The sequence below is a fragment of the Capricornis sumatraensis genome, chromosome 2 (assembly GCF_032405125.1).
Source record: "Capricornis sumatraensis isolate serow.1 chromosome 2, serow.2, whole genome shotgun sequence".
NCBI lineage: Eukaryota > Metazoa > Chordata > Mammalia > Artiodactyla > Bovidae > Capricornis > Capricornis sumatraensis.
In genome coordinates, this window is record NC_091070.1 from 143,653,329 (window position 1) to 143,674,299 (window position 20,971).

Here is a 20,971-nt window from a genome sequence, read left to right on the forward strand (position 1 = left end):
ATAGGCAGCCATTTCTTTCCCAGCGTTCACCGCATTCAAGGAAGCCTGAACTCCCAGTCTCTGTTTTCCTCGTGGAATGATGAGCAGTATTGAGCATCTGGACTGATGGCATCTTTGGTAGAACATTTCGAGCATTAGCTACACTTTTGTTCTCTGTGCTTCTACAAGACTGTATGACCCTGTCATGTTGGCTTTTCTAGCAAAGTAAGTAACCATTCCAATGGCAGTTAATATTAAGGCGGATGCACAATAGAGCACGAGAAATTCAGGAGAAAAATAGTCCTTGTTACTTTCTCTTCCTGGAAAATAACAAGATGGATACAATCAATGTCTGGTATGAAAAGAAATTGTTTAATAATTACTGTCACAAGTTTTATTTTAACAGTACCACTAGTTCTCTGAAAAAAAAGTGAATTAAATCAGTGATAAGAACCAATAGAACTCAAATGCACATTTCTCTGAATTAATGAAATAATCGGCAGTTGCTATGGTCATAATGAGTCTAAAGATGACAGCTGCTAACTTTCACAAACTTGGATTCACATAGATGCAGGTCCAGTAACAGGATGGAAGGAAGGGTGCAACTTTTTAGGGCTCATTTAGAAGAGTAAGAATGGGACAAGAGTGTTTGTTTTGGGAAATAAAAGTACATACTAAAGAACTAGGACTCTGATTATTAATGAATTAAAATAACTAACCAAGTCTTCAAGAAAGATCTTGAAATACCTACAGTGCAACCATTATAGTCAAACATCATGTATGAGATAATAAGAGAAATAATTCTTCCCGATGGGTTTTTTTAGAAATATATAGAAAATTTTATATTTTGTATCTCTGAAGTAGGGCATCTTAATATACATTATTCCTCTTGAGCATTTATATCATTTCTTGACAATATGTAGTTCTCTGGATAGCTTTATATTTTGGCTTAAGTGTTACTGCCTCAAAGAGGCATTACCACCAGCCTAAATTAGGAATCTTAACATACAGGAGGAGAAGGGGGCAATAGAGGATGAGATGGTTGAGTGGCATCACCGACTCAATGGACATGAGTTTGAGCAGGCTCCAGGAGATGGTGAAGACATGGAAGCCGGGCATGCTGCAGACCATGGGGTCGCAAAGAGTCAGACACAAGTAAGTGACTGAACAGCAACAACGCACTTTTTTCCCTGTATGCTTTTATAGCCCACTACATTTCCCTCCACAGCCCTCATCACAGCTTACATTTAAACATTTGTGTGTTTGATTCTCTATTAATTTTTGTTCTCTCCTTCAGACTGAATTACATAAGGGCATGTATCTAGTTTCTTTTGATCCACCACTCAATAGCTAGTAACTGGCTCGCTGCTTGGAGTAACTTGCACCCAATAAATATCTTTCCCCCCCCCAATAAATATATTTTGAATATCAATATATATTGTTTTCTTTCTACATCCTGTCATTGTTATTTAGTTATAAATCGAGTTCATAAAGTAATAGTGTCACAAAACTTTTAAATTAGTACTCTTCCTACTATACTAAAAATCTTCTGACAGTTACAATAGTATTTAACATTTTAACCTTATAAGACCATCTGAAGAAGACAGCATGGTATTTACTAGCAATTTATCTCTGTTTATATTTATGTTTTCACAGCACAGTATGGCCTCATAAATAGTAAGTTTCTTCAAGAGGCTTCTATATTGTTTCTGTTCTAGAAGAAATGAATGATTTGACATTGATAATCACTGCTTTACTTCTAGAGGTTTCTAATCACCAATTGTCAACCAAGAAGAAAAGAATCACCAGGGTCAGATGAAGGGAAGCTGATTATTGACGTTAAAAAAACTTCATCATAAACATAATGATAATTTCCCTATTTTTCTACTTTTCCTTACTAGAGTAGAACTAAGAGTATGAGAGTAATATTTTAATGACATATTCATTATCATAATTATGCTTAGGCATCAGTATTGATGACATGGCAGGCAGTGGTATTTCTGATCCTATTGTTTTCAATTTAATAAGTATTATACTGTCTTTTGCCTTTGGTTTTTCCCCCTCAGGCATCTGCAGTACATTTTTGCTGCTGAGTTGGTTACCAGGGCAACCTTCAAATATAGTTTTCTATTAACTGTATCAATACTGAAAATTCTAAAGACTCCCAAACATTTCTATCATTGAAATACATTCGAGCAAATGTATTTCTAAAGCAAAATAAACCAAAATTAGTTTAAAATCTCAGCTAAATGCAAAGTATGACTAGTTCAAAATTCCCAGGAAAACGTCAAATTTTTATTGCCATTCATTTGTAGTTAGTTGAAGCCATATTTAGTTTGAGGGTTCTAGCTGAGTGCCCACAATGTGCTTTAATTGTTCATTTAAGTAATGAGTGAAAAATAGCAAATATGTAAAGTTATCAACTTAATAAAGCAATTAGAAAAGACAACAATGTATGAGAAAGTTAAAAAGAGGAGAAGAAGCTTTGATATGTCTTTAAAAGAGAATCATTAACTACAAAAAGAATTATAAAAATGTTAGGAATCCAAGTCCCTGGAACTAGGCTTAATTAAAGGTGGTCTGGAGACATCAAGGATTAAATAGGAATAGATGGATTTCAACCTACTCATAACTGAGATCTCAATCATCCAGAAATCTGGAAGCATTGATTATATACATCCCTGTGTCATTTTGAGTGACATGATACAAGGGATATTGTTGTGTTTTGAGGAGGTATTGTGAAGACGGAAAACATGGTAAAGTTTATAATCTTGAGAGATTTGATGAGATGAGTAAAATTTGAACCCATTTTCTGACCCAAGCTTAAATTCTCTTTACATTGATAGTTGTTGTCTCTGGGGGCCCAGTGCCAAAGGCTCTTAAAAGTTGTATTTGTTTGCAATCATGTTTATTTCAAGTCTGGCTTCCAGTACACAGTAGGAGCTCCTTACCACTCAAGGAGTGGAAGACTGAGCAATAAACGCTGACACTTTCTACTTCCACTAATAAGATCAACAGATCCTACTGAGTTCACAGATGGATTGAAATTAAGCTGGCCCCTGAAATTCCTCTGCTAGGGCGTTGCCCCCTCCCTCCCTTTCTCCATCAGAATACAGCAGGATGGACAGGGAGCTCAGATATTCTAAGGAAGTAATTCTGTAGTCTAGAGACTCCTTTACATTGTTCAGCATTAAGATCATCATTCTCAAATCCAGAAAAGAGTCAGTCTGGAAAATACCTGCAGTCACTTCTTGTTCAGAGAGTGACACTGTCTTCGGGTAGGAAGGAAAAGGGTCTAGATAAACCTTTCTTTTTCCATGAGCCAATTCTACTTCTTTAGTTTCCCTATAACTCCCAAAGAAAGATTTTGAAAATACATTTAAACACGTAAGAAATGCAAGACCTCCGAGACCAATGATAAATTCAAATAGCAAATGGGAATTCTACACTGATTTATGATAAATGTCAGCATCCTGGCTAAACTCCTTAGGATAGAGCACTTGTACATGATTATTTTAGGAAACACTAAGAAATAACCGAAATTGACATGGAATTCAGTTCCATTTTGCCAACTCATTCATCTAACCCTTGAAATTCTTTACAACCCACCAAGCTTCAGACCTGTTATAAAAATAACAAGAAACAAACAACAACAACAACAAAAGAAAAACTAACTAACCTTTAACATCAAGTGTTAGGCTCCTTAGCTGTGAGCCAACTTCATTTTTAGATTCACACTGGTATACTCCCGCATCCTCTAACTGAGCCCTGTGGATGGTATAGGCACCACCTGTAGACTTTAGCACTGTGTAGCCAGTCTCTGCTTTTTTCTTCAGAATTATCAAAGTTGGGGGAACATTCCCACATATACAGGAGATAATGACAGTGTCTCCTTCCTTGACACTCTCAGAGGGAAAAGCTGTAAGTTGTATATCTTTTGGAGCAACTGTGGAAAGAATTTAAAGATACCTCTGATTGAATGAAATAGAAACAAATTCCAAATTAATTTAATGACAGTAACAATAGTTGTCAAGATGGTATTTGTGCTTACTGTTTGCATTAAATATTTAGAGGGACAATTAAAGAAGTCAAACATTTACTGGATTCTTATAAATGATCATATTTTTAATAAAAGAAGACATCTCATGCTTCTCTCATGTCCCTTATACAAGGGTTTCAAACCCTCAGGCCATGGCCTGGTACCAATCTGTGGCTTATTAGGAACCCAGTCACAAGCAGGCAACCCACTCCAGTATTCTTGCCTGGAGAATCCCATGGACGGAGGAGCCTGGTGGGCTACAGTCCATGGGGTCACAAAGAGTCGGACACGACTGAGCGACTTAAACAACTAACTAACCAGTCACAAGCAGGAGGTGCACAGCAGACAAGTGACGCTTCATCTGTGTTTACACTCCCACCCCGTGGCTAGCATTACCACCCGAGCTCCACCTCCTGTCAGATCAGTGGCAACATGAGAGTCTCAGAGAAGAATGAACCCTTCTGCACTTGAATCACACTGAAATGAGCCCCCTCCCCAACCCATGGAAAAACTGTCTTCCACAAAACAGTCCTTGGTGCCAAAAAGTTTGGGGGCTGCAGCCTTAATGTAATTCTTACCCAACCTTAGCCAACAAATGGGTGTTTAAAAACAGTTGGAGATTTCAAATGTGGAAAATAACACTTTTTTTGGTCACTAAGTTATGCAACTATTTCTTGAAGTATAGAAGGCTTCTGAGTTTTGAGCTAGATCATTCCAGATAAAGAAATTAAGCTGTGCAGAGATGGCTCTTACAATCCTTAACACACAGTTGTTATCCTCAGCTTAGCATCTGACATACAACATCTCTATTAACATGTAAACTGTGGAGGGAGGTACCACATTATCATTTTATAAGTGAGGTTCCCTTTAAGATTATTTGCTTTGTGACTTGATACTCTTTCCTCAACCAAAGCTACATCCTAAGAGCTTTCTTTACCGTAGTGCATCGTTCTTCCAAGTTTCTTCCTTTCCTTTAAAATACAAATAATTATTGCAACAAGGTAACAAGACAGTCACAAACACCTTAGTGGAAATAATACCAAGGGGTAGGAGAGGAACTGACAGCCCTAGTGAAGAAGAGGACCTCGAACCTCAAAAGGGAAGTTATGAGGGAAATCCAAATTGACCACTTCATGACTTTGCCCAAAACTGCCTAGAGCTTCAACCTATCAACTAGAAATTATTTTGTTCTCAGTTTTGCCTCTCCATCCTGAAAAGAATAGGTCTGGATCTCCTAACTTAATCCATCCTAGTGATTCTGTGCCATTAAATTTATGAATCAGACTGAAAGGTCAGTGCTACTCAATCTCTGAATTTATAAAAGGTGTAAGTGCCTTCTTAGGCTTCTAAGCAAATCCTAGCAGACATCTCATGAGATTACCATGAGGAATTTAATCCAGTTGGATAAGGTGATTTTATATGCTAGGTGCTAAGTCGCTTCGGTCATGTCCAACTCTGCAACCCTATGGAGCATAGCTCACCTGGCTCTCCTGTCCATGGGATTCTCCAGACAAGAATACTAGAGTGGGTTGCCATGCCCTCCTCCAGGGGATCTTCCTGATCCAGGGATCAAACCCACATCTTACATCTAACCCGCACTGACAGGCAGATTCTTTAACACTAGTGCCACCTGGGCCCTAAGTAATTCCAAAATATGTATATACATCTTCCTATCCTTTTTTCAACACCATAATCAGTGCCTCATAAGTGTAACTGGAACTCTTGGCACAGTTCCTAGAGCTAGCCTTCCACTTGAGGTTGAAAGAATTTTAGGATAAGTGACTTGGAATGGTTCATGAAGAAGTGCTATTCCACATTTCCATGCAGAGCTCTTCAAAACATTCAGTGCATTTTGTTTTAGAAAATTTGTTTTAAAAGGACTTTATTCAAAACCAGTAACACAAACAAAATAAGACTCATAACTAATAACTCATTTAATCACTTTAGCTCACCTTGGATAATTAATTTGACTTCTTTTCTGCTTATTCCAGCCTGGTTAATGCCTTCACAGACATAAATACCAGAATCTTCCATTTTTGTAGACATGAAGGTAAGAGTTGCATTCTCAGAAATAGGCTGTAGATTCCCATTACTTAGCTGCCTGCTCCACAAGATTTTGGGAGCTGGAAGGCCATTGCTAGAGCATGTCATATTCACAGAACTACCTTCCTCCAGGATGGAGGAGGGACTGACCAAGATGGTTGTATCCCTGGGAGCAACTGAAAAGGCAGGAACACTTGTTAGCTTGGCTGTTTATACCCCAAGTTCCAAAGAGTTTTTATCAGTGTTGCAAAACTTGGCTATGTATTTGTGGATTAGAACAGTTTATAAATCTTGATAAGTTTACCAAAGGAGTTTTCTGCCCTCATTTACTTTAGCAGAAATAAAATTATTGTTTTTGTTGTTTAGTCCCTAAGTCATGTCTGATTCTTTGTGACCCCGTGGACTGTAGCTTGCCAAGCTTCTCCGTCCATGGGATTTCCCAAGCAAGAACACTGACATAGGTTGCCATTTCCTCTCCTGGGGATCTTCCCAACCCAAGGATTGAACCCAGTCTCCTGCATTAGCAGACAGATTCTTTACCATTGACCCACCATGGAAGCCCTATACAGAATGATCCAGAGTAGAATATGAACATATCATGGATATTTTCTAGTGGAAATAAATTCTATAGAAACATTCTTGTTGTCAAAGAATGGATGGTCAATGAAAGTATGTATTGACATTTATAGTACATTAAACAGAACATGAACTATGTAAATTGCCTGTGAAAAGGTGGACTCTATTTGTCTACCTCTTGAATCTAGGCTGTCCTTGTGACTAACTCTGACCAATATACCCTGGAAGAAGCAACTCTGTAGGACTTTCAAGCCTAAGCCCCAAGAAGCCACCTTCATTTTCACTCTCTTGAAGCCCTGCACTCTGGTGACTAGATCTATGCTACCTCTCTTCATATGAAGAAAGGAAGGTCCAGGAACTCCCAGAGAAGGCCCAGGCTTGTGAGTGAGGCTGCCTGAGACCATCCCCCACTGAACTTCCAACAGACTGAAAATGAATATGTGAGTTCATCTGATATCATATTGAATAAACTGCTCATCTGATCTTTTCCCAAACTGCCAGCTTAGAATCACATGCAAATAAACAGTTGTTTTAAGTTTGAGGGTTGTTTTAAAATATAAAATCATTATTTTGTAGTTTCTTTTCAATTATTTCATTTCACAATGGTTTTAACCATGAACTTTTTTTTTTTTAATTTTTTTTTTATTAACCATGAACTTCATGTTAACTATTACCTGGCAAACATGATCCAAAAAAATTCACATTAAACTGTGGATACACCATACATGTACTTACCATTAACATAAAGTGTCTGTGTACTCTGCCTTTGTTTGGGTTCAAATTCCATTTCATCAATAGGTAACCGAGCCAGACAAACAAGAACATTTGCAGTATCTTCAGTGGTGGGGATGAAGGTCATCTCTAAACTCTTGGTCTCTAGGGCTTTCTTACTTGCATCTTCCAAAAAGATTTTATTCATCATAATACTCTCCCCTTTAAACAATTCAATCTCCAGCCGGTCAAAAGGATACACATTAGGAACCTTGCAGCTTACAGTGACTGGGTTTCCACTCACTAACGGACCACTCATTTCAATTTCTGGATCACTAGGGAAGGCTGCAAATACCAAGCACAGTATGAGGTTTATACGCGACACTAGAAGAAAAACAGAACTAATCTTTATTAAATGCAAAGCTCTCAAAGTGAAGGTTTTAATTCAGCTGGGATAAAATGATTACTAATAGATGCATCACAACATTAAATATAAATATTTATGATACTAAATATAAATAATGCTGGAAACAAAAAATACCTAGCACATCAAATCATCAAGAAATAAATATACTTCTTACCCCTCTCTCCTTAGAGATACAGTCTTGCTGACAGCTACGGACTAGTCTTTTCAAAGGACATATCAGCTTCCACCGTCTTACTTAGTATACATATATTTTAAACATTTTAAATATTTTCCATGCTGAACTGCATGTTTATTATGCGCTAGTCCCTTAATATTCATTATCTCAGTCTTTGAAACAGCGTAATCTAAAGGGTATTAACTTATTTTAAAGCTAGAAAAATGCACAGAGAATGTATTTGATAGCTGCGGAGACTTATTAAACTTATAAAGGCTAAGAGTCTGCCATTTGACATCATATCTAGTAAGTCACCCAGCTGAGATCAGAATTCCTATTTCCTTGACCTCAGAGGCCAGGCATGGTTTCACAGAGCAATGCAGTTTAGACATTTTTATTTTGAACAGCAAGGTTTAGGCAGAAAGTTTTAAATGTTTCTTGAATAATACTTGTAGTTCAGAAAAAAGTATAAGCGATTCAGATTCTAAGTAATATTTATAACACATCTTGATACAAATCAACAAAAGTAAGATGAGAACAGTTATCAAGAGCAATGCTAAAATTTTTTCCTCCTGAAGCAAAATGTTGTCAAGTGACAGATTCTCTAATGTTTCCACATGACCATAAGGCTTCACTGCTGGTTCTCATTGCTGTTGGGAGTGTGCCTGCATCAGCAGCTCCTGGACTCTTGGTAACATGATAAAGCAATAAATTAAACTGTCTTTTGAGAGATTCAAATCCCTTTACAGACATACTCTAACTCATTTTGAGCAAAATCCTGAGAGATAACACAAGTTTGGGCAGCATTTCTGGAGGAAAATATCCACAATTGTTCTCTTGGATTCTGCTGAATAAAAACAAGGCAGAATGTGTGCACTGTGTGCTGTGCTTAGTTGCTCAGTCATGTCTGACACTATGCAACCCCATGGACTATGTAGACCCCCAGGCTCCTCTGTTCATGGAATTCTCCAGACAGGAATACTGGAGTGAGTTGCCATCTCCTCTTCCAAATGATCTTCATGACCCAGGGATCGAACTCGCATATCTTGCATTGCAGGTGGATTCTTTGCCATCTGAGCCACCAGGGAACTTTCTGACCACTTTGCATATCTTGTCCTCATTCATTATAAACTGAGGAATTCCAGCAATGTCAATTCATAGAGATTTGAAGCTCTATGATTTTGTTAAGGTGACAGGAATAGCAAGAAGTGTAGTATATGTATGCAGTATAAATCAATACTCAAATCCAGTGCAATCTTCTGGTTCTTTTTTTCACCTCAACTGCTGTGCTGACCATCCCCGGTGATCATTCTAACTCCCAGGTTTTCTCCTGCTCCACATTGCCTCATGTCTCCATCCTGCCAACTGGCTTTCAAATGTGCCTTCAAAACAGTAGTTTTGGGCCTCACCCTCCAATTCAAATAATTCATCATCCCACCCCATTATCTGAATGGGTGCTGTTTTTGCCCTTTGCAGACAATCATCTCTGTACACACCATTTACAACCAGGGGAGGGTGGTATGCAGTATGTTCAAGTCCATGATGAGAGCGTATAGACAAGACACAAACTAAGGATCAGGGAGGCTGGATTCATATGTAATATATACATCAAAGTTGCATCAAAAACTTTGGTTTGGAGATTTGAGAACCATTCACAGTGCTAAATTTCCTTCCTAAACACAAGGATCTTGTTGTGGATCACAGATTTCCATTCTGCTTCTTTCAATGGAACCGGGAACAACAACAACAACAAAAACAGTAAACAATTTTGAAATCTACTTACAGTAGAGCTTCACCTGGATTCCCTTTTCCAGTTTCTTTTGCCCACACATCACAGTGCACAGGTAAAAATGTTCATGCTCAAAACTCACAGGGCTCAGGGTCAACGTGGACTTGGAGCCCTCGCTCCTCACCTTCCCGTTCAGAGGGCTGTCTATCTGGGTTCTCCAAGAGAAAGATGGGGACTCGCAGTCCCTGACATCACAGGTCAACACGACTGAGTGGCCAATCTGAGCAGCAATCTGGGGTCCAGGAGAGATCTCAACAGTAAACATTTTCTCTGGTGGGGAGAAAAGGACAAGAAAAAATAAAATTCTTTCACCAAAGTTCAATATACAGTCTTTTTTTTCTGGCCTCTTTTCAGCTAACATCTGTGCCAAGAATATACTACTCCTTTCCACATTGGAACTATCAGGAAGGGAACCATATCTTTTAAGAACAAACATACAAAGTGCTGTGATTCATTCATTCAACAGAATGAACAGGGATAAAAATGTGTCAAGACAGAGATTGGCACCTTTTCATAACAAAAATTCATTCTCTACCCAAATGTGTTTATAATATTGTTATAACTGTGGGACAATAGCTCAAAAATATAAGATTCCAATGTGTCAAGCACTGCTTAAACCACTTTACATATATGAATGCTGCTGCTGCTGCTAAGTCGCTTCAGTCGTGTCTGACTTTGCAACCCCATAGACGGCAGCCCACCAGGCTCCCCCGTTATCTTATTTAATCCACACAACTTCAGGATCTGGTATCATTGCTTCTTCTCCTTGACTCTCAGTGTCTCATTCTACTTTTCCTTATTTTCCTTCCCTTCCTCCTTTTCCTTCTCCTCCCCTTTCTTCTTGAGGAAAAATAACTTCACCCAACCTGCAAGTGGCAAAATTAGGACTTGAAGCCAGGTGAGTCTCATTTAAGATCCCAGCTTTTCACTTGAACAACTAAATCAAAATATCCTCAAGTGGAGATAAAACCAAATCTAAGGAAAGTACTGAAAAAAAGCTATATAAATATGGCTTCTGATTAGAAACAATACCTGTAACAGACCAGTATTTAGAGCTTCTGTATCAACAGAATAAATTTGTAACGTGAAAGTCACACAGAATCACACTGAAAACACATACTGAAATCCCATTATCAGTATGAAACCAGTATGATTTCAGAATCACACTGAAAAGTCAAAATCTAAGCATTAAAGTGGTATGCAAGCCACCTCTTAAATTTGCTTAATACAACATAAAAATACTTTATAATTATTTCAATGGCTGAAATGCCAGGGCAAACTCCTAAGTCTGAAATATCTAGCAAAGTTCTTTGACTACCAATGCAATCCCTGCGGGGCACCCCACCTGCTGTGGGATGATTACTGTCTAGGGAGAAAAATAGTTTTAAATCTTGACTCTATTCCCCTAGCAAAAGTGGGAGTGGTTGGGCACCTCTTAAAGTGACAGGTGAGACTCCACAGAAAACTCACTAAAAAACTTGCCCTTGTAAATAGCTGGCTAGAGATAGAAAAAAGAAATCACAGCATATACATAAGCCAAAGGCACCACATTTTGAAGGATTCTCATCCATGCCAGAAGATTTTTTTCAGTTTGGTTTGTCTAACACGGTCATTATGGTATCTTCCAAAGAATGCTTCCCTCAAATTACCATAACAAATTGACATGCTATCAGATTTTTGAAGAAGTTCATTCAGAGCAGAAACCAGTGTTTCTGAATTCCTTATATGCTAATGTGAGAATGGAGAACATAAAGATCTACTTCCTGCCTATGAACAGTCTCAGGTTGTATTTTACAGTGGCTGCATATGTTACCATGTAAACTCATGACTCCTGAAAGAGTAACTCTGAGATAGAAAAAAGTGTTAGTCGCTCAGTCATGGCCGACTCTTTGTGACCCCATGGACTATAGCCTTCCATGCTTCTCTGTCCACAGAATTCTCCAGGCAAGAATACTGGGGTGGGTAGCCATTCCCTTCTCCACTTCTCCAGAAGATCTTCCAGGTTTAAGATAACTGCAGTTCAATTCTCTCTTCAGCACTTAAGGTTGCTAATGTCCTGTGATGCAAAATGGAGAGCAGCACTGCCCAATCCATGTTTCCTTTTCACATTGAAATGGGATACAGCTAATCATGGGAGAGAGTTATTCCAGAGGAAAGATTAGCTTTACATGCTTTTATCAGTGTAATGTTTTTCCTGGTTTCTTGAGAAATGCTGACCTAAAAGCCAACCGGTTCATCTTTTGAGAGAGTTTGAATTGTTTCTTTTTAGCCACGCAAGTTCAAATTCCATGTTTTCATATATTAAAAGTATGTTTTTTAATTTATGTTCACAAGTTATTCATTCAGTATCTACTGAGCACCTCTACATGGCAGGCACTTGTAAAACACACACACACAATAGTCCCAAACTTTAAGGAGTTTCCAGATTAATGGAAAGACGCACTCACACAAGGATTGGCTCTTACTAAAAATATTTAAATTATCTATACATCTGCCAATCTCTAGATGATAAGTTACTCTAGGGTAATCACGGTAACTTTCTATGTCTGTACCCCTAGCACCAAGCACAATTCTTCGATTCTTGGACAAGGCACCTTAATTAATGTACGTTAAACTGAACAACCTAGAGCCAGACATCCTGGAATGTGAAGTCAAGTGGGCCTTAGAAAGCATCACCAAGAACAAAGCTAGTGGAGGTGATGGAATTCCAGTTGAGATATTTCAAATCCTGAAAGATGATGCTGTGAAAGTGCTCCACTCAATATGCCAGCAAATTTGGAAAACTCAGCAGTGGCCACAGGACTGGAAAAGGTCAGTTTTCATTCCAATCCCAAAGAAAGGCAATGCCAAAGAATGCTCAAACTACTGCACAATTGCACTCATCTCACACGCTAGTAAAGTAATGCTCAAGATTCTCCAAGCCAGGCTTCAGAAATACATGAACCGTGAACTTCCAGATGTTCAAGCTGGTTTTAGAAAAGGCAGAGGAACCAGAGATCAAATTGCCAACATCCGCTGGATCATGGAAAAAGCAAGAGAGTTCCAGAAAAACATCTATTTCTGCTTTATTGCCTATGCCAAAGCCTTTGACTGTGTGGATCACAATAAACTGTGGAAAATTCTGAAAGAGATGGGAATACCAGACCACCTGACCTACCTCTTGAGAAACATATATGCAGGTCAGGAAGCAACAATTAGAACTGGACATGGAACAACAGACTGGTTCCAAATGGGAAAAGGAGTACATCAAGGCTGTATATTGTCTCCCTGCTTATTTAACTTATATGCAGAGTACATCATGAGAAACCCTGGGCTGGAAGAAGCACAAGCTGGAATCAAGATTGCTGGGAGAAATATCAATCACCTCAGATATGCAGATGACACCACTCTTATGGCAGAAAGTGAAGAGGAGCTAAAAAGCCTCCTGATGAAAGTGAAAGAGGAGAGTGAAAAAGTTGGCTTAAAGCTCAACATTCAGAAAACGAAGATTATGGCATCCGGTCCCATCACTTCATGGGGAGTAGATGGGGAAACAGTGGAAACAGTGTCAGACTTTACTTTTGGGGGGCTCCAAAATCACTGCAGATTGTGACTGCAGCCATGAAATTGAAAGACGCTTACTCCTTGGAAGAAAAGTTATGACCAACCTAGATAGCATATTGAAAAGCAGAGACATTACTTTGTCAATTAAGGTCCGTCTAGTCAAGGCTATGGTTTTTCCTGTGGTCATGTATGGATATGAGAGTTGGACTGTGAAGAAAGCTGAGCACCAAAGAATTGATGCTTTTGAACTGTGGTGTTGGAGAAGACTCTTGAGAGTCCCTTGGACTGCAAGGAGATCCAACCTGTCCATTCTAAAGGAAATCAGTGCTGGGTGCTCATTGGAAGGACTGATGCTAAAGCTGAAACTGCAGTACTTTGGCCACCTCATGAGAAGAGTTGACTCATTGGAAAAGACTCTGATGGTGGGAGGGATTGGGGCAGGAGGAGAAGGGGATGACAGAGGATGAGATAGCTGGATGGGATCACCAACTCGATGGACATGAGTTTGGGTGAACTCCAGGAGTTGGTGATGGACAGAGAGGCCTGGCGTGCTGCAATTCATGGGGTTGCAGAGTTGGACATGACTGAGTGACTGAACTGAACAACTGAACTGAAACTGAACAAAAGCACATACAAGTTCATAAGAAGTATTGAATGTACTTGAAGGGATCAAAAACTAGCGGTGCCTAACAGAAACTGCAACTGGGAGGCTGACATGAGCTTGATCTTGAAGGATGGCTAAAACTTTGCCACGTAAGGAAGGAAAGGACCTTTGAAGCAGAAGTTATAGCATAAACAGACACAGAGTCACCCACAAAGATGCAAAGGTCATTTCTGACTAGATTCTGAAGAGTTTTATGCAACGATTTTAAGAAATGTGAGTTTTAATTAATATGCAGTTAGGGTCAAGTTGAAGTCATATAAAATATGCAGTCTTCTTGTTTCAAGAAGATCGCTCTGGTAGTAGAAGGAAATGGCAACCCACTCCAGTGTTCTTGCCTGGAGAATCCCAGGGATGGAGGAGCCTGGTGGGCTGCCGTCTATGGGGTCGCACAGAGTCAGACACGACTGAAGCGACTTAGCAGCAGCAGCAGCAGCAGTACATAGGATTATGTTGGGGGACAGAATGATAGTAGGGCGACCATTTAACAACAATTAGCCATAGTTTAAAAATCATGGAGTTTGGAGGTTAAACGGGTCTATGTTAAAATCAGTAAATGCCACTAATGAGTTAATTGATGTGGCAAATCGTGAACTATTCTGAGCCTGAGCTTTTATTCACTTCATAAGGTTGTGGCAAAACCTAAAGTGGTAATATTTATAAAGTAGCAAGGAAACTCCTGGCAAGTATTAGATGTACAATAAATAAGAGCCATTATTAATCTCTGTGAGACATTATTCTCTGATCGCTAAATGAATACAAAGTACTTACTCCTTAGTCATTTCTTAAAGATCACAGGAAACATATGTAAAGTGCCTGGAATATAGCTGATGATCAGTGAATGTTATTTACGAATATCTTTCAGGAGCCCAAATGAGAGATGATGAAGTAAAGCTATGGCAAGAGGTTTGAATAGAGGTCAGAGTCTAAGAGGGATCATTTTGAAGTAGAACCAACAGATTTTGATGATATGGAATAGGAACACGAATTTCAGAGTAAACAGCATATATCCATGATACATAGCTCAAATATTGGAAGTGACAAGGGAGGAGGATTAGACATGGGAAACTGAGAATATTAATATACAAGGGGCAGAAGGAAGAGAGAAAGACAGGGCTGAGGAAACAAAAGAATGATGAGAAATGAAAGTAGCCAAAACAGCAGAACCAAGGAAGCTCTGGCAGAAAAGATTTCATCCAAAGAGCATGAGCAAGGTGAGTATATGATTGTGCTACAGTACAGAACAGACAAATGGATCATCGTAAACCATAATGAGGGTTTCCCTGGTGGCTCAGACGGTAAAGAGTCTGCCTGCAGTGTGGGAGACTGAGACTCGGGTTCGATTTCTGGGTTGGGAAAATCCCCTGGAGAAGGAAATGGTAACCCATTCCAGTACCCTTGTCAGGAAAATTCCATGGACGAAGGAGCCTGGTAGGCTACAGTCCATGGGGTCACAAAGAGCTGGACATGACTGAGAAACTTCACTCACTCACTCAAAACATAATGAAGTATTTCTGGCATTGAAGTTATTTCACTATTGCTTAAATCTGAATGATGGCATCCTTTTCAATTATTGCTTACCTTGAACAATTAATTTCACCTCTTTTCTGTCTTTCCCAACCAGATTAACTCCTTCACACACATAAATCCCAGAATCTTCTGCCCTCATAGAAATTAAAGTGAGAGTTGCATTCTCAGAAAGGAGCTGTAGATTCCCACTGTCTAATTTCTTGCTCCAGAGAATCCATGGAGCTGGTAGACCTGCACTGGTACACGTCATCGTCACAGAGTCGCCTTCCTGCAGCCTTGTGGAGGGATTCACGGATACAGCTGTGTCTTTGGGTGAGACTGAGAAGGCAGAACACAGCATTAGTCATTGCTAAGCATCATAATGGTCCCACAGGGCTACTGTAAATACTCTCATGGACGGTATTTACAACTTTCTCGATCTTTCAAACTCACTCTGCCAAACCAGCATAAAGAATTGCTGAGTCATGAAAATTAGTCAATCCAGTTTCTGACTGATTTGAAGGAGTTACTTTTTTTGATGTTTGGTGTTTTCAGATGGCCATAGATACTCAGAAATTAAGAAAAATCCTCAGAATTATGTGATTCAATTTCCCAGGTAAAGTATAAATTCCAGCTCAGCTTCCTTGGCAAATTTTCATGCAAGTCAGCTTCAATACTTCCAGTGCACAAGGCAGTCCACTGCCTTATAGTAAATACTGTCCATGTTATTTTTGGACAGCTCTGATTATTAGAACATTTTCCCTCTATTGAGCTAAAATCTTTCTCTTTGTAACTAACTTCTATACACTGGTCATATTTCAGTCCTCTATTGCTAAAGAATAATCCAAATTTCACTTCTACATGACAGTCATTCAAATACTTAATTATAGCTCTCATTTCCAAGTTTTATATTCTCTAGGAAAAATATCTCCTATTTTTGACTATTCTTCTCAAAATATTGATAAAATCCTTTCCATCTCATTCTGTCTCAGCTAGACATATTATAGAAGGCAATGCTCCTTTTAACTACGGTGTTTAGAGAAGACGAGAGCATTTTCGTCTAGAACAGAGCACAGTGAGTCACTCTTACAAAACTTTGGGATTACAAGACTGCCTCAAATCCCCCAGCCATATCCGAGAGAATGGAGACAATCAAATCTCATCTCCTTCCTCCCACCCCATGCAGACGTGTCCAGGTGTGCACACTCATATAAACTCACACACAGACTAAGCGCTGCTTGTAGAACTTCTATACTTTGATATTTCAATGCATGATGTAAGAGTTTACAAAACATAATTTAAAACATTTTATCACTTGAGCCTGTTATTTCTCACTACCCAATCAGGTGGTGGTGATTTAATCATCAAGTAGGGTTCGACTCTTGTGATCCCATGGGCTATAGCTGCAGGGCTCCTCAGTCAATGGGATTTAATAGGCAAGAGTACTGGAGGGGATTGCCATTCCCTTCTCCATGGGATCTTCCCAATCTAGGGATAGAACCCTGGTCTCCTGCATTGCAGGCAGATTCTTTACCAACTGAGTCACCAGGGAAGCTTCCCAATCAAGTGGTATTATTATTATTCTCCTTTGATAGACTGAGAAATTAAGTGAACCAAAATCATAATTAATGGAGCCATCCATACCTTGAGTTAGTTCAACTTTCTCAACCCTAATTCCGTGCACTTTTTATTGAAGTATGCAGTTGACAAGAATTATGCTCTCAGTGAATCAAAATGGTATAAAAACTACAAACATGTTTCTTCTTGACTATAGCTGCTTGGTTTATTGCTGTATACATCCAAGAGTATATTCCCATAGACAGACACAAGTACTTACTGTAGACTTCCAGTTCTTTTGTAGTTTTCCTTTCTATGGGTGGAGAATCATCATCATAAATGTGTAATGTAGCTTGACAAACAAGAGCGTTCCCAATATCCTCATCAGTAGGCGAGAAGGTCACTTCCAAGCTCTTTGTTTCCTGGGCCTTTTTTTCTGAAGGCTCCAGAAATTCCTGTACTTTCATGGAACGGTTGCCTTTCAGGAACTCTATCTCCAGCCTTTCAAATGGGTAAACATCAGGCACGGAACACGTGACTGTGACTGGCTTCCCGACCTCTGGGGGGCTACTCAGATGAATCTCTGGATCCTTAGAGAAAGCTGCAAAAGTCGAACGAGTACATGCACGTGGATTTTTTGTTCGTATTGTGTAAAGTCCCTTACTGATTTAAATCAACGTAATCTGAGTCTAATATTTTTGTGAATACAATCTTAATGCAGCAGAATGAATTGTGTAAATAGTCTTTCACGGTTTGGGGTGCATTTCCAAATCGGAACAATCTGTGAGAGAGTTCTTCAGCTCTGACCCTGCATGTACAAAGGGTTGCATGTTGCAGAGTGAAAGGAGGGAGAAGAAACTTACGCTTATTGAATACTGACACGTGCCCATCCCTGTGCTATTCATTTAACATTGATGACTTTATTCTATACTCACAACAACCCTAAGGAATAGATACCACATTCCATAGATATGAAAGCATAGACTCAGCATATTTGCATCTCTTTCCTAAGGTCACACAGCTAGTAATGGTGAAGCTGGGATTTAAACTCAAGATTTTTACTATTCCATATGACTACTGGGACTTTCATTGTGTTATATCACAGTCTTTTATCATTATGTTATATCACAGTCTTTTATTTTGGTCAGGGTAGATATACCTCATCTTACAGATAAGGAACCTGAAGCTTAGAATATCATTGCAAATAATAATTATTAGGCAAGACATGCTAAGAAATGAAAAGAGCAACTCTAAATAACTGGCTTTTGAACAGGCATTCATCCACCAGAAATGTACACCTGTGCAATCTTTAAGTTATAGAAGGCAGATTTGCCTTCCAAAATGCCTGACTCAACATCTGACTAATATTCCACTTGAAATTTTTAATGCAAGGAAAGCACTAGTTCAGTGAGCCATTGCTTTCTTTGCAAGGCTGCTTTCCATTGCAAATCACCATGATGGTAACACATTGGCTTGATTCAAGACTGTGAAATAAGAAGAACACAAAGGTCCCAACTCTAAAAAATATTATAATCAAATGTGGAATGGAGACAGGACTGTTAAATATAATGAAAGACAGACACTCTTGAAGAAAAAAAGAAAGAAACTTCAGGCAAGATAACTAAAGCTAGAAGGGCCTTCGTTTTCATTTTTAAATCTTCAGCTATTTGGTTCCTACAAGGAGAGGCAAAGGAAGTGGTAAAAATTTGTTATGTGAAGAAACAGTACTTTTCCTTTTTCCACCAATAATTTTGTCCCTTGTATTCTGAAAGAAATGCGCCTATAATCCACATAGTTTGCTGTCAGATAATGTAAGAACTGCTACTTTCCCCTATATTTACATAAGGGAGCCTTTCATGGAGCTCAGAAAGCTTTGCAGACATAAACTCTGCATGTACAACCAGCATAATTGAAAGCAGCTGGCCAAGCACAGTTTCTTGAGAAGAATTAGCTACATAAGGGATTATTGAAGAATCAGTTAAGGTTATTGGATCAAGTTGAGCTCCACTATAGCAAAAGAAAAGCAACATAATTAGAAAAGATAATCAAATAAGATCTTCCTAAAGAGATAACTATCAAGGATTCCAGTTTTCTGGCAGAAGCAGTAACCAGAATGCAAGTGATGTACTTCAGGTTATTTTTTCACTCCTTTTTGCTAATTTTCTTGCTGGATTGAGAATGGATTGAAATACATTTTGGTAGGCTAGTAAACAAAGGCTATTCATTCACATTCACTAGGCAAATCAGGTTCATTTTCCAAATATCCTTGAGGTTAAGCTGTTGAGCATTAAGAGTTAATGGCACCAAACAAAAACAGAAATAAAACCTTCTAAATTTATCTCTGCAGAAGTCAAATGAGTGAAAAGTTTGCAGATATTTTTCTTCTGTCTAAGGGGGAAGTTTTTGTACCAAAGCCCAGTATTAAGTTATATATCTCCTCCTTAAACTTTAAACTAATTTTAAGGACCAAATTGCATAAGAATAAATAGAAAATCCCTGAAGTATAGAATTCATAAATCATTTGGACATATGGACAAGTACACATGTAAGAAACCAATTGGATCGAATTAAACACACACACACACAAAAGAAGAATAAAATAAAAAGAACCTTAGAAAACTTCACTTATGGCTAAGAAAACTGAAGCCTAGAGAAGTTGAACCTCACCTGCGGTCACCATGTTCATGGCAGAGTTGGAAACAGAAGCCAAGATTTGGGTCTCTAGTCTGGTGGTAGATTCAGCTCTCTTCTAGATTTCTTGCTGCACTATGTCCCCTAGCCAAGAATCTGGACATGAGTATCCTTTTTCTTTTTTTCTTTTAAAATTATTCTTTGAGAAAATTTATTTTAAAGCAAAATGGAGAGAAAATCAAATATTGACTAAAGTACTCACAGTAGATCTCCACTCGGATTGCTTTCTCCCGTTTCATAGCCCCGCAAATCACAGTGCACAGGTACTGGTGTTCATCCTTGAAACTAACAGGATCTATGATCAGCGTGGATGTGGTCCCTTCATTTCTCACCTTCCCGTTCAGTGGACTGTCCATCTGAGTTCTCCAAGAAAATGATGGAGACTCACAGCCTGTTGCGCTACAAGTCAGTGAAACAGAGTCACCAATCTGAGTAAAAATTTTGGATTCATTTGGGAATATGTCAACTTTGAAAGCTTGAGCTGTGAAGGCAAAAAGAGAAAAACAAGCTTACCACTGGTTTGTTTAGTATTCTACTCCTTCTTCTCTGTTCTAGTATAACACTCAAATCTGACTGCTCTCTTTCCTAAACTGCTTCTAAGGAACGTGAGGCAGCTCAGGAGTCACTGCCAAAAGAAGCTGTTTAAATCATCTTTGCTTCTGAGAATTCTCACTTCTGACCTTGATGTCCATCTATTAGTTGTTTTGTCACTTGCCAAGTTTTATCTCATTATCAAGTGTAGGAAACTAAAGAGACAGACCTTCCTAGAAACAGAGTTCAATTACTCACGCAACATTTTAAAAATTCAAAAAACAACAACTTTGCTGCTCTAACTATGACAATATACGGTATGTATTAATAGCAGTAGTCAGTAGCACATTAAAAGTTAGGGTAAATCAAGTTTTCCTATTCTTTAAAAATCCAGGGCTTCCCTGGTGGCTCAGATAGTAAAGAACCCTCTTGAAATGCAGGAGACCAGAGTTTGATTCCTGGATTGGGAAAAGCCCCTGGAGGAAGGCATGGCAACCCACTCCAGGATTCTTGCCTGGAGAAACTCCATGGACCGAGAAACCTGGTGGGCTACAGTCCATGGAGTTGCAAAGAGTTGGACATGAATGACAAAGTACACATATTGCCTTTCTTTATTATCATAACAAAGTGACTGAAGTCAAAGTTAGAGCTAAAATGGAATGCTAGCATTTCAAGCAAATCAAGAAGAAGAACTTACAAACAGCAAACACCATCCAAAGTATATTTGAGACTCCAAAGATCACAAACATCTTCCTAGGCAT

The 20,971-nt window shown here is 38.8% G+C and overlaps 1 protein-coding gene across 3 annotated transcripts; it reads right to left on the reverse strand.

The window, feature by feature from the left end:
- Positions 1-138: 138 nt before the first annotated feature.
- On the reverse strand, positions 139-20,971 carry LOC138073658 (vascular cell adhesion protein 1-like). Of its 3 annotated transcripts, none has more exons than XM_068965499.1 (9): positions 20,908-20,971; positions 20,068-20,160; positions 17,269-17,589; positions 15,504-15,770; positions 9,713-9,988; positions 7,373-7,693; positions 5,971-6,237; positions 3,659-3,925; positions 139-299 (listed from the first exon to the last, which is right to left on the reverse strand). In XM_068965499.1, the coding sequence occupies exons 1-9, from the start codon at positions 20,969-20,971 to the stop codon at positions 139-141; spliced, it is 2,037 nt and encodes a 678-aa protein (XP_068821600.1). The 3 variants fall into 3 exon arrangements, with proteins under 3 accessions (XP_068821600.1, XP_068821599.1, XP_068821601.1); XM_068965498.1 differs by having other exon boundaries at positions 19,882-20,160; XM_068965500.1 differs by lacking the exon at positions 9,713-9,988 and having other exon boundaries at positions 19,882-20,160.